At 35.9% G+C, this 14,741-nt stretch overlaps 1 protein-coding gene across 1 annotated transcript in view; it reads left to right on the top strand.

Moving 5' to 3' along the window:
• TTC29 (tetratricopeptide repeat domain 29) overlaps window positions 1–14,741 on the top strand; it is a gene marked incomplete at its 3' end in the record, with an annotated part of 262,852 nt that overhangs the window by 110,511 nt on the left and 137,600 nt on the right. Inside the window, exon 9 of the mRNA XM_082611227.1 lies at window positions 12,139–12,230. Coding sequence (XP_082467353.1) covers window positions 12,139–12,230 — 92 coding nt within the window. The remainder of the gene's footprint in view (window positions 1–12,138; window positions 12,231–14,741) is intronic.

Here is a 14,741-nt window from a genome sequence, read left to right on the forward strand (position 1 = left end):
AGGAATCCACCCGTATTGTCTTTCACTGACAAACATGGAAGGGGAAAAGGCTTGAAGTTACTTCCTTGCCACTTTAGCTCTAGAGAACCCTTTTATTTCTCCCTTGAAAAAATATTTATATTTTGTTAGAAGACCCTGTTTTTTTCTTGGAAAATACTGAGGATTTTTGAATAATAAGTGTAATTGAAGTAATATTTTTTAAGACGCTAAACTAATTTTTAAAAACTGTCCCCCAAGTTTTGTTGCCTCATAACTCTCAAGCCAGAGAATCAATTGCTTGCATTACATCAGTGGGTACAATAGAGAATAAAGTCAATGTTCAATTTGGAATTTCAAGTTCAATTGGGTTCTTTTGGTTTGATTTTAGGGGCTTTTATTTTGTTTTTTGGTTCAGAGCAAGGCAATATCTACCAAGTTAGGTTTTTGTGAAAAAAAAAAATTTCTATATCCTAAATCTTCCTTTTTGTATCAAGGATGAAACTTGGGATTCAAGGCAGAATAAAAGGGTTCTCTAGAGCTAAAACTTCTCCCTTTTTTTCTTTGGGTGCAAGAAAGAGATTCATTCAGATTACCTCAGGCAAGGGGATTGATTGCAAAGATTCCTGTGGCCATGAGGGAGATCATGGCCCATGAGTACCCAGGATGAGCAGACAGTTGGGCTTCATAAACTGAAAGACTTCTGGGAACTGGAGGAGCCCTGGGAGAAGAGGGGCTGAGTTTCCCTATTATCTCCTCAGCAGTAGCCGTCAGTCTGACCCACTCTGTTGACATGACTTGATCACGCTCTTGGTGGTCTTTGAGCACCTTCTCACTTTTGCCATTATCAACTGCTCAACGGGTCTGGATTTCCTAAGAGAACGTGATTGAACTAACTAATCACTCTACTCTTCCACTGAATATTTTCATGTCAGACCACTGCACAGATTACTGAACTGCCTTTGGGCAACAGCCTTCTAACAAAATATAAAGCAAAACCTCATGTGGATTTCCCTTGCAGGAGATAAAGGGCAGGGAAATTTTCTTTTCAAGGACCTGTAAATATAACTCACACCGTGATTGGGCTGTGCAGGATAAATGTTTGCATGCTTTCTGATTCAAAGTATAGAAAATAGTTGAGAATTAGAATAGAAATTCTTCATGAATATGTCCCTTGTTAACATAGTATACAAGTATAATGACCAATTTAGAAAATGGCAGTATTAAGCAATATGTTCCAATTTACTACTGAGGAAACTTTGTTTTTAACTGTAAATCGAATTCTATTTCATTATTTTGGGGTTTGAGAGTCATCTGTTTATTGAATGTGTAGAGAGAGAGTTTTTGCTAAAAGTAAATTCTTGGAAATTTTTGAGATATATTTCTATCCTTATAGCTTTTGAAAATACAATGTAAACTCCTACTGTGTGAGACATTAACTAGCAATTCTAATTTAGTTTATGAATTTAAGGATAACCTTGAATTTTCATCAAATTTTTAAATATTTCAGGCTGTAAAAAAATTGCTATTTTTGAAGAGCACTGATCATTGCATTTGTAACAACTGGTATTTAATATGAACCAAAAGCTTTGTAGATTTAGCTCTCCTTGTTATCACCTATTCCATGGTAGGGACATTTTTTTAAAGCAGTTCATTAAGAATATGCAAGCTTTTTCAAATGAGGGAGAAGGCTGAAAAGAAAATTTCAACTGAATGAACTGACTCATCATTTTGTTTCTCATGTTTTAAAAAGTATTTTTAAACATAAAATAAATTCATCAGGGATTCTAAAGCCAAAGATAAATGATTGAAAATAATTAGGGCATATCTTCAATTAGTAAATATAGCCATGTAGAGTCTAAAATCAAAATCATATTTTTGGAAGGGAGAATTCTAGATCATTTGGTCCTGCCCCTTTATCTTTCCGACTTCAAAACTGAAGCTCAAGTTAACCAGGTGACCTGTCCGAGGTCACACCCTGAGCTCATGGCAAAAGAGAAGCAAGAGCTCATATCTTTTAACACTCAGTTCTTTCTGCACTGGACTATTCAGCCCTCACTTTATGTGTCAGGTGATGTAAGCAGTCCAAATGATGAGTAATGCATTTCAGGGAGAAAGAGTACACTGTCCAAATGATCAGTGTAAATAGCAAGGCAAGACTACTCCTAACTTAAGGATATAGTTTCAGCAGAATGCAAAATATATAACTACTTTCATGTGCTATTGTTTGCAGAGCTGCACACTTCACTGTCCTCAGTGTTCATTCAGTATAACATATTTGTAGCAAAAGATTACTGTGTTTATCGCATGTCAGATACTATGCCTTTGCAGAAAGTGTATAAGAGCCTTTAAGTGATGGGAAACCAGTTCTGTTTACCCCTGTTTTTATCATCGTCTCCCATTGCCTATTCCTGGCTCTAGTAAAATGCTCTGAATGCTGTTGCTGCCCAGTCTGGTCCTCAGCCTGTTACTGCAGGGCTTGTCAGAAATCATTAGCCACTGATTTCTTTGACTAATGTTGCAGTTGATTGTCTGAATCATGTTCAGACGCTGTAAATGAGGCAGAAACATCCTTTCTGCTCACCAACTGTGAAATGGCTAAAGGGGGTTAGATTGCCAGAAATCAGAATAAATGTATTTCCGATAAGATTTGACAATGATTTCAAGCTCAAGATGGCAAACTTGATTTTTTTATTTCTATATTTCTTATTGCACAAGAATAAATCTGTATCATTGCCTTTTCCTCCTCAAAGTAATGCACTGTATTGAGCTCAGTGCTGAACCTTTGTTATGAAATGGCACAATTTGGGGTTTGTGTAGGGATTGTATAACAAAGTGTTAGCTCTGCTGCCTTTTTATGGTGGGCAAGGAAGAAGGAGATAAAAAACGTACCCTAGGCAATGGACTCATAACTTCTTATTTACAGATAAGTCTGATGGATGCCCCTTATGGTTTTATAGATATATTTTGGTCCAGGTGGCTTTATTTAAACTCTTCTAGAACTCTTAGACTTGTAGACAAAATTAGAAATAAAACGTTCAAATGTAGTGCAGCTGCTGGGCTTTCATCCTCACATGTTTCAGAGCATCCTGGATACCTCTGTAAGTTTGGATGCTTTGAGGAAGAAAAACAGCTTTCTTTCAGTATTGGAAGAGCCGTCACATGGAAGAAGCATGCACTCATCTTGTCCCACAAAACACAACCTTGGCTAGCAGGCAGAGTTACAGATTTTGCTTCCACTTAACCAATAGATTTTTCACATAACTCTCCAATGATTGAGTAGTCTCACAAGAGGATAGTTTCCCATCAGGAAAATTGTTCAAGAAAAGGCTACACGAGGATTTCTCAACAGCAACACTATTCACATTTGGAGCTGGATCATTCTTTTTTATGGGAGGATATTGTGTGAATTGTAGGCTATTGGGCAGCATCCCTGGCTTCTCCCAATGACGACAACCTAAAATGTCTCCAGACATTCCCAAGTATCCCCAGGAGGCAAAATCGCCCCCATGTGAGAACCAATAGGTTAGATGGTTAGATAAGCACTTGGGAAAACTAAGCAGTTGCTTCATTCAAATCCTTGGTAAGTACTTTTAAATACCTCATCTTAATGGAACCTTATAACATCATTTCAAGGTAGACTTTATTCATTTTCATTTTACACTCGAGGAAATAAACTCACAGACATTAAATCACTTGACATATGTCACTCAGCTCCATAGTGAACCTGCCTGACTCAAAAGCCTATGATATTTGGAGAAACTTTGAACACCCAAAGGGAGATTTGATTAATTTTCCCATAAGGCCCTTCCAAAGCCTGGTCTATGCCCTCAGAGTAGGGGTCCTACTGATTTCAAGTGTTAAATTAACTAAGGAAGAGAGCAGTGGGGGGAGGGTAGTAAGTGGAGAAAGGAATTTATATAGAAAAAAATACCAAAAATAGGGCTTCCCTGGTGGCGCAGTGGTTGAGAGTCCGCCTGCCGATGCAGGGGACACGGGTTCGTGCCCCGGTCTGGGAAGATCCCACATGCCGCGGAGCGGCTGATCCCGTGAGCCATGGCCGCTGAGCCTGCACGTCCAGAGCCTGTGCTCCGCGACGGGAGAGGCCACACAGTGAGAGGCCCACATACCGAAAAAAAAAAAAAAAAAAGAAATACAAGTAGAATTGGAGTTTATAGAAAATTTTCAAAAACTACAAAATTTCCACCTCAAATAGATGCTGTAACTTATTTTATATGATATTTTCCATGGGTTATTTTCCTACAGAAACAATGGCAGTTCGGGTCACCAGCCAGAGCACAGAGACCCATTTAAACTTCATGTCACTGATCTGTATTAGTTTGAGTTGTTCATGCTCTGTGCTATGCATGAAGGAGAAATAAAAGTATTTCCTCTCCTCTTCCTAGGCATGGGAATAACTCTGCATAAAATTTGGAAAACTTGGAATGATGGGAAACAAGGCAGCCAACTGTACCATCTTACATGTGGCATTTTTCACCAAACACATTGAGCTGCCTAGAAAGCAGAAAAGACAAAAACTATAAATAAAAATGTCCTGCAAAAGACTGTGTTTATGTACATGTAGAATAAAGGATGAAAGTGAAGGACCTGCCTTACCTTCAAAACAATAGTCAAATTCTTTCTTTGTCATCAGAAAGATGAATTGCAGCTTGAAAGTTTGTCACTTCATACCATCAGTTAAAACTGTGATTAGTTAGTGGATGTTACTAGAAAAAACATTCTATGCAGGAACCTTAAAGCAAACTTTTCTATTGGTCATTGTTGCTTCTATGTACCTCGGAAAGCTTTTTTTCCTCATTGTATCACCCAATCCCGTCTCCAGTCCTTGGCTTAAGCTCCTCTCAGTAGGGACCCAATTCTATCATTCCTTTAAAATGCAGATTGTTTCCCTTTCTATAGGAAGCCTTTCCCCATTGTATTTTCTTCATTGCTCTTACTACTATTTGAGATTTATGCATTTATTTATTTAATTACAAATTATCTCCCCATCACCTAAATACAACGTAGACTGCATGGGGGCCAGGGATTTGCTGCTATATCATTAGCACCTAGAACAAAGCTTGGCCCATAGAAAACACTCAGTATTTGTTTAATGAGTTAAAAATTTTTTAGCTCTTTATGCAGGCATATAGCACTATATAGTTTCTGCGTCTGTATGTCTTATTGCCTTAGATAGTAAGGTCTTTAAGAGTAGGAATATATCTCTATCCAGAAAAGATGAAAACTCTAATTCAAAAAGATCCATGTACCCCAATGTTCATAGCAGCACTATTTACAATAGCCAAGACATGGAAGCAACCTAAATGTCCATTGACAGATGAATGGGTAATGAAGATGTGGTACATATATACAATGGAATACTACTCAGCCATAAAAATTATGTGTGTGTGTGTGTGTGTGTATACACACACACACACACACATAATTTTATCCTGCAGTCACATCTAATGATGAAATGGAATGTACTGGAAGAGTTCTTTCCATAATACGTTGGTTCCGAAGGCTAAGCATTATGAAAAAAGTGGTAACAAGAGGGAATAAAAATAGCATGTAGTTATCGTTTCAGGTAACGGTGACTTACAAATGCCTGATTTTCATATCTGCTGCTTCACATTTCCCTCCTCCCTGTTTTCATCTCTTCCACACCACTGTGATAAGGAACATTGTGAAAAAGCATGTGGAGGGTCTAGAAAATCTGAAGGCACAGAAGTAGACCCCAAATGAGTTTATAAAAATCAGTACCTGCTTAAGGGATCATATCATAAGGTGGAATTTCAAGACAAGGCTGGCCTATTTTTAATAACCTTTGCCCCAAATTATCCTGCCACTGACACTATCTGAATTGTTTCATTTCTCTTTGTTAGACTGAAAAACACTCCTCCCAGAAGAAATAATTGGGACCTACAAAGCATCCTCTTATTAAAACAACAACTTCTTCTGGGAGGATTAATCATTTTTGAGTCATTCATACCAAAGTATAAATTTGTTTAATCAACTACTATTCTTCTCTCACTTAACTGAGGAAATTTCCCTGGAGACATACAAACACACAAGGTAGGGGAGGTGTACCAAAAGGGAAGAGGTCAGATGCCAAGTTATTTCAGAATTTTTCCCAAGGCAGACCTTTCTTTAACCCAAGGTAGACCTTTCTTTAACCTAAGGAAAAGAGAAAAATTTTTTTCCATCTATCTCTCTTCTAAGTAGCAAACATATTAAAAATTAATTGAGAAAGGGTAGTATGAGAGATCATTGTAGTGATAGAACTTTTCTATATCTTGACTGTGGTGGTGGTTACGTGAATATATACATGTGATGAAATGGCATAAAATTAACATGGCATATGTGCATGCGTGGGTGCACACACACACAGACACGAGTGTGTGTAAAACTGGTGAAATAAGGTGGATGGATTGTGAATTCTCTGGTTCTGATATACTATAGCTGTGCAAGATTTAACTACTGGGAAAAGCTAGCTGAAGGACATATGAGCATGCTCTGTATTGTTTCTTACAATTGCATGTGAATCTACAATTATGTTAAAATTTAAAATGGTTTAAAACAAATGAAGGGGACAGTGTTTCCTTATAATGGCCGTCTGGGCAGAGGGGTGGGGAGAGAATTCCATCTAATTTGGGAAAATTAGGCCAGGAGTGATCATCATCGTAGTGGCTTAAAGTAAGTTTCAGTTTTGAAAGCAAATATGAGGGCCATGATTTCTGGAATTTCTTCTGTTTTAATGTCTAAAATAAAGGGACTATAAGAGAGGAACTGCAGTGGGGTAAGGAATGGGAAAATAGTGGAAGACAAGAAGGGGCATCAATATCAGATAGTTCATTTTCTTTTGTTCCAAGGTGCCCTAATCATTGGAAATCCTAAAGATGTAGAAGAAAGAAAACAACTGGGTGTCTGATATTATTAGACATAGTAATGCGTTCTTATGTTTCCTGCCTTAAAGGTGCTCAGGCACAGAATTTATTCTTATAATCTTCTGGGGGGACCAGGCTACTTTTCTATTCTCTTTCTCAATCTCTCCAGATATAGGTATAGATATAGATATAGTCTAATATTCATGTATATCTATCTATGTAAACACAACATATATATATATACATATATATATATATATATATATATATATATATATATATATATATATATACACCACTCACTTACTTGACCGATGACAATGTTGACTTAAATCCAATGTTCCCTTGAAGGCTATTGCAGCAAAATGAAATAATGATCCTTAAAATTTGATTTTACAGCAAACAATTCTTCAAAGAACTTGTAGCATATTGCCAACATTATTCTTTTGCACACTCTCATTTTTTATGTTAAGTATTCTAATGGTTTTGCTTTTAGGTAACCAATAGAAATTATCTCATTTTAAGAACCTGGATTTTATTTGAAAATATCTTTTCAAATTAATCAGTTTTATTTCCAGTGGGAAGATAAAGTCCATTGCCTTTAAAACTTCTAGTAAAACAGCTTTCAAAACTTCATCTCCATTATTGAGGGAAATTATTGGAGCAATGTGATTGAGTGGCCACAAAGCACTCAATTTTTATTAGGTACATGAACTGACTTTTCCAACTTTGGTAGTCTTGTAATCATGCTCATTGAAATTGACATAGAAGCATGCTTAATCAGTGTTTTCCTTGGCCTTTTGACGAAGATTAAGTTCACTGTCCATAACATTTAAGAATATATAATGAATTTTGAACTCATCAAAATATTTTTCACCTGAGATTCTTTTTTTCTCTCCTCTTATCTCTGATTTGCAACGACAGAATTTAACCTTCCACACTCTGGATTTGTTTCCAACATATTGCATGCCACAGGGGTATTCAGTCAAGTACAGTGGATCCCTCAGATTTCTACACTGTATTTTTTCACTTGAAATATTCTTTGTAAAGAAGATTCCTATGTGTCTGATGATTCAAGTTGATCAATATTTATTAATTTGTAAATTATACCTTAATTAAAAAGCAGGTAACATAATTTACCATAAGGTCAATATAAAACATCTTTATTTTCTACACAATTTGGGTTTTTTGAGATATTTAATATTCATGCTTTTTAAGATTGAAATATAGTTGACTTACAACATTTTGTTAGTTTCAGGTGTATAGCAAAGTGATTCAGTTATATATATATTTTTCAGATTGTTTTCCATTATAGGTTATTACACCTATCTATTTTATATATAGTAGTGTGTATCTGTTAATCCCATACTACTAATTTATCCCTCCCTTTCCTCTTTGGTAACTATAAGTTTGTTTTCTATGCCTGTGAGTCTGTTTCTATTTTGTATAGAGATTCTTTTGTATTGTTTTTTAGATTTCACATATAAGTGATATCACATAATATTTGTCTTTGTCGACTTATTTCACTTAGTTTGATAATCTCTAGGTCCACCCATGTTACTACAAATGGCATTATTTCATTCTTTTTAATGGCTGAGTAATATTCCATTGTATATGTGTACCACATCTTCTTTATCCACTCATCTGTTGATGGACATTTAGGTTGCTTCCATATCTTGGCTATTGTAAATAGTGCTGCTATGCACATTGGGGTACATGTACCTTTTTGAATTAGAGGGTTTTTTTTTTTTCTTTTCTGGATATTTGCCCAGGAGTGGGATTGCTGGATCATATGGCAACTCTATTTTTAGTTTTTTGTTTTTTATTGGGGGACAGTTGCTTTACAATGTAGTGTTAGTTTCTGCTGTACAGCAAAGTGAATCAGCTATATGTATACATATATCCCCTCTTCTTTGGATTTACAAAAAAGGAATCAATTTACATTCCCACCAACAGTTATTTTCTACACAATTTGTAATCTCGTTATTTTTCCTTTTACTTTTATATTTTTTTTCCTTTTTATTTTAACACTATCCTTCCTGCTTCCCTTAGGTTGGACTACACAATTCACCAATCTGCTGAGTTTTGTCTTGTGTTCCCCTTATGATTTTACGTGAGTTGGCTCTCTCCAGTCAGAGCTCACATTCCTGAGGAGCAGAGGCCCTGTCTTTGATTTAGATGAGCTCCCCTACAGCACTTTCAAGGTTCTCAGTACTGACTTCATGAACAGTAGTCCCCCCTTACCTGTGTTTTCACTTTCCGAAGTTTCAGTTACCCACAGTCAATCGAGGTCTGAAAATATTAAACGGAAATTTCCAGAAATAAACAATTCATAGGCTTTAAATTGTGCAGTGTTCTAAGTAGCATGATGAAATCTTGTGGCTTCCATCCTGATACATCCCGGATGTGAATCATCCCCTTGTCCAGCATATCCCGACCATTAGTCACTTAGTAGCCATCAAGGTTATTGGGTTATTGTTGACATATCATAGTGCTTGTGTTCAGATAACCCTTATTTTACTTAATAACAGTCTGAAAGTGCAAGGGGAGTGATGCTGGCAATTTGGATATGCCAAAGAAGAGCCCAAAGTTCTTCCTTTAAGTAAAAAGGTGAAAGTTCTCAACTTAGGAAGGAAAAAAAAATTGTATGCTGAGTTTGCTAAAATCCATAGTAAGAACGAATCTTCTATCTGTGAAACTGTGAAGCAGGAAAAAGAAATTCATGCTAGTTTTGCTGTCACACCTCAAACAGCAAGTTATAGCCACAGTGTGTGATAAGTGCTTAGTTAAGATGCAAAATACATTAAATTTGTAAGATATTTTGAGAAAGTGACCACATTTACATAACTTTTATTACAGTATATTGTTATGATTGTTCTATGTTATTATAAGTTATAGTTGTTAACCTCTTACTGTGCCTAATTTATAAATTAAACTTTATCATAGGTATGTATGTATAGGAGAAAACATAGTATATATAGGGTTCGGTACTGTCCAAGGTTTCAGGCATCCACTGGGGGTCTGGGAATGTAGCCCCCGTGGATATGGGGGGTCCACTGTAATTAATTATTTCCCTATTGGGCCAGTAGTGAACTATGTTCTTCCCACTGCCTATATATTTCCTGTTTTTAGGTAAAGCATTTAAGCTGAGAGAGGCACTCTCTCAAGTCACAAATAAAATATGTTGCCTTTACTCTGAGGAGGGAACTCTCCAGGAGCTCTTCACTGATGGCTGGTTAACAGAGTCCCAGAAACTTCTATTCCCAGGTTCAAATAGCACTCTGTATCATCTCACAGCAGCCTCATAACAACTCTCAGAGGGAGGTTTTCTTTTTTGCTTTGAGGAAAGCTTCTCAGGGAGATTTCTTGGGCCAGGTGTGTTGGGTGTGGTAGAATTAGGTCTTGAATCCAAGTTTTCTTACTGTAAGGTAGGTGTTCATTTCAGGAAACCCCATCGGGTTCCATGAGGAAGCTTCTATAGAATCAAGTCCAAGGCCAAAACCAGAAGCCCAGGCTGTGCTGGTATTTGCTCCTTGATTCTATAGAAGCTTCCTCATGGAAACTACCCTCCTAACAACGGTCCAAGGAGTCACAGCCCTAATATAATGTTGGGTACTTCCAGATGCTACTGTACTGCTTCCGGGTTCATGGTGGCCAGGGGTGTGGGAGAGTGGTGTAGGATAAGCACAGCTGAAGCTCTGGAGAAATCTGTTTTCAGCTAATTCACACAGCTGCATCAGTGCAAACTTCTGTACCACTAGACTATAAATGCCTCGAAGGTTTGCAAGCATACTCTCTTCTCTTTAAGATCTCCTAGGGTCTAACACAACATTGGCACACAGTAACAATATTTACCGAAAAACAAAAAACGAACTATTTTTGACACAAAATATATAATATTCAACCTTTAACTTTCTAGAATGCCATATGAACCAAAAGAGACACTTGACAGTCTCTTCCTAAATATTTTGATATTTGGATTTAATAAGGTCTCTTACAAATTCACAAAATTCAGAGGTTCTGCCCCTTAACGCAGAAAGCTCAATGTCAAGTCATATCAGACTCAATCTAGGTGAATCAGTTTTGCACAACAGAGTGAAAAGAATAGTCTCAGGTTTATACAAGGCTTATTAAGAGACTTAAAAAGAAGAATCAAAATGATGAACCTTGCAGGTTTAACAGGAATTAAAATACTGGGTCAATATGTATCAGTAAGTTTTAATACCAGTATTATGTCAAGTCACTTGTAAACCACACACACACACAGACACACATACACCCACAAATTAGGAGGTATCACATGGCCTCACTGAAGTTATTTCCCAAATATTAACTTTAAGAAAGTAAAGCTGAATATCAACACCGCCTTTCATACACAAACTTTCTAAGATGCCTAATTCAGGCCGAGCACACAGCATGGATGTACACCCTCCCTCATGCTGACTCTCCCACTCAACGCCATCAAATGACTTTCGCTAATTTCTTCTTAGAAAATGAGCCAAAAGGATTTCCATAGAGGTCTTCGGAGATTTCCTGTGTCTTCATGTGTGTAATAGGTTGGTTCAAGTAACAATGAAAGAGGAAGAGGGAAAAGGGATTTTATTTTACATATTTTCCTTCTTCTGGCCCTTGAAAGGGAAAAAGAATAAAAAGGAAAATTATACCATGCAGATGATGTCAGTGTTAAGATCATACGTTTGGCTGTGGCAGCGGTAATCTTTTGATGATTGAAGAGATTGCTGGTAATGAAGTACATTTGTAAGAAATATTTTTAGTGTATACTGAATATGTGTACAAACTGTGAGATATGCCTCTAATAAAATGATAGATTTAGAGATTGCCTGGCACATAAATTCATGCTTTTCAAACAGCTATTTATAGAAAGAAAAGTGATATTTAAGCTACCCTAGTAGACTATTATAATCTGCCTTATATTACCTAAGATAGTGGTCCCATATTTGAAAATAATGTTGTAAACCATTCAATTATTTACTCACCCCTAAGTTATATCAATTGGAAGATTTTTGATTGTTCAGGAAAAGAATTACTTTTACAAAAGTAAGACTTTACTGTCATGGCTCAAAGAGATCACTGCAAAACAAGTTATACCATAGATAAAAATAAACCAAATCAACATGAATTTTTAATAAGCAAAAAAAATATTTTATGGCGATGTGAAAAACAACTATTAATTTGAATCTTTTCTGTTATGAAATGAAACATCAGTGAATCTGGTCATGTTATATGTTTAATAAGAATTTCTCTTCCCGCATAGGTCCTTAACACTTATGGTAAAATCTCTACAGACATGGATGATGATCTCAGCCTGGGGAGAGCCTATGAAGCAACAGCCAAGGTCCTGCAGAGGTAAGTTAGCACATCCTTGTCTTGCTGTCACTGTGAATTCACTCAACTGTGAAAGACAAATTGTTTGAGGTCTGTCGCTTTCCATTACTGCCTGCTTAAATTTTAAGCAGTGCCCTTCTTAAGTGACCCTTTCGTTGTAAGTTATTTTAAACCAATGTGGTATTTTTAAATACACACCTAAACTCTTCTTTGTCTTTTCCTCCTTCATGTTATTTTATTTTTGATTTTCTGGAAGTTTAGTGATGACCTTGATTGAATGAGAGGGAAAAATCAGGTCACATCTCACAGGTTAAAAAGGCAGAGAGCACAGAGATATACAGTACGCTTCAGTAACTGTGGTTCACAGTAACCTTTCCAGATCTCTTCTTTGAGGCAAGTTTCCATTTTGTGCTTCAATCATCCTTCGTCCATTAAGACATCACTCCTTTGAGCATATCTGGATAAACAATTGGGTGCAAAACCAATATTCCCAATATTTCCTTTAAAACAGAAAATTGAACAAAAGTATATATGAACAACTTGTGATACAAATTTTTCCATGGAAAATATATGATGTAGCCTTCACTTATTGTTTTGTGATCGCTGTGTACTCCATTTAATCACTGCATTATATTTAAGCCAAGATAGAGTAAGAATTTAAAAAGTTATCAAAGTTATGGCTTTGGTTTTTGGTATGTTACCTTATATCCAAGATATAGCTGCTAAATAATTTTGTAGTAGTGGTAGTAACAATAATAATAATAATAATAATAAACATAGATTGTGTCAAATTCTAAGCTTCCCATTTGTTTTTCAGTTGTAAACACACACAAAGTGGTGTTTTAAAAGGCAAAATTGTTATTCCAAAGGCATTTAAAATGTGTAATGCCTTGAAAGTGGATCTTCATTATGTAATTACCATTCCAATATAATAATCATTAAATTTTAAATAAATGATTAATTAAAGATCAAACCACCAACACCAATAAAATCTATAAGGTGCCCGACAAAATAAATACAATGCACTGCAGTCATCACTGGATGAACAGTAAGGGACAGACATAGTTATAAGGAGAGTACGGACATTTACTCAAGGAAGGCAGGGCCAGCCATGAGTGAAGCAAGCAACCTGTGAGTGTTGTGGTCCCTCCACATAAAGACTGATAACCATCCTGTGCATGATGGACCCAGCTATCCCTTAAACTTTTATTTTCCAAATAATCACCAGAAAGAAACAGATGTTTGAACACGAAAAAGAGATGTATAAGGATTCAATGTAATGTCTGTTTGGAACACACCAACTCTGTGCCCTTTTAGCCAGCTCATTTTGATTATTTAATTATTTGATTCTGCTGTTAACACTGCCCAGAATCAGTAGAAAATGATTGATTTGTCTTGCTTTGTAGTAGCAGACCTGGCCTAAGCCTAAACAGTTAAATAAATGCATCCCTCAACATGTTTATAAAATAATTTCTACAAATTAACATTGTGTTCCAACCTAGATAGAGAGATAAAACTTCAGGGAAAAATGTTTTCTTTCATAAACCTGTACTGAGCACTTACTATGTCACACGACAAGTGTTGGATTTCTCCTTCAGTTACTGATAATCTTTATAATTATTTTTGAAACTTGTGGACACCTGAGGTTATCTTAAAATACTTCTCACCTGTTAAACTGGGGTCTCATCTGGAATATTTTAGTTTCCACTCCAGGATTTGAATTCCTGCTCTATACTGTGAAAGCTAAGGGGAAGAGATGAATAAGTATCTTGGCAACAACAACAACAGATAATCAAATGTTTTAATTTGGTTGCTTAAGTATTATTTTAGGTAGAGGTATGGAAAAGGATCCATATATATATATATATTTTTTTTGAAGTGTAGTTAATTTACAATGTTGTGTTATTTTCTGGTGTACAGCAAAGTGATTCAGTTATATATATACATATATATATATTCTTTTTCATATTCTTTTCCTTTATGGTTTATTATAGGGTGTTGAATATAGTTCCCTGTGATTTATAGTAGGACCTTGTTGTTTATCTATTTTATATATAGTGGTTTGTATCTGATAATCCAAAACTCCTAATTTATCCCTCCTTCCCCTTCCCCTTTGGTAATCATAAGTTTGTTTTCTATGTCTATGAGTCTGTTTCTATTTTGTAAATAAGTCCATGTGTATTGTATTTTAAATTCCATATATAAGTGATATCATATGATATATGTCTTTCTCTCTCTGACTTACTTCACCTAGTATGGTAATCTCTAGGTCCATCGATGTTGCTGCAAATGGCATTATTTCATTCTTTTTTATAGCTGAGTAATATTCCATTGTGTATCTGTACCACATTTTCTTTATCCATTCATCTGTTGATAGACACTTAGGTTGCTTCCATGTGTTGGTTATTGTAAATAGTGCTGCTATGAACATTGGGGTGTGTGAATCTTTTCAAATTAGTGTTTTTGTATTTTTCAGATATAGAACCAGGAGTGGAATTGCTGGGTCATATGGTAGTTCTATTTTTAGTTTTT

The sequence above is a fragment of the Mesoplodon mirus genome, assembly GCF_964341445.2.
Source record: "Mesoplodon mirus genome assembly, chromosome: 2".
Classification (NCBI taxonomy): Eukaryota; Metazoa; Chordata; class Mammalia; order Artiodactyla; family Ziphiidae; genus Mesoplodon; species Mesoplodon mirus.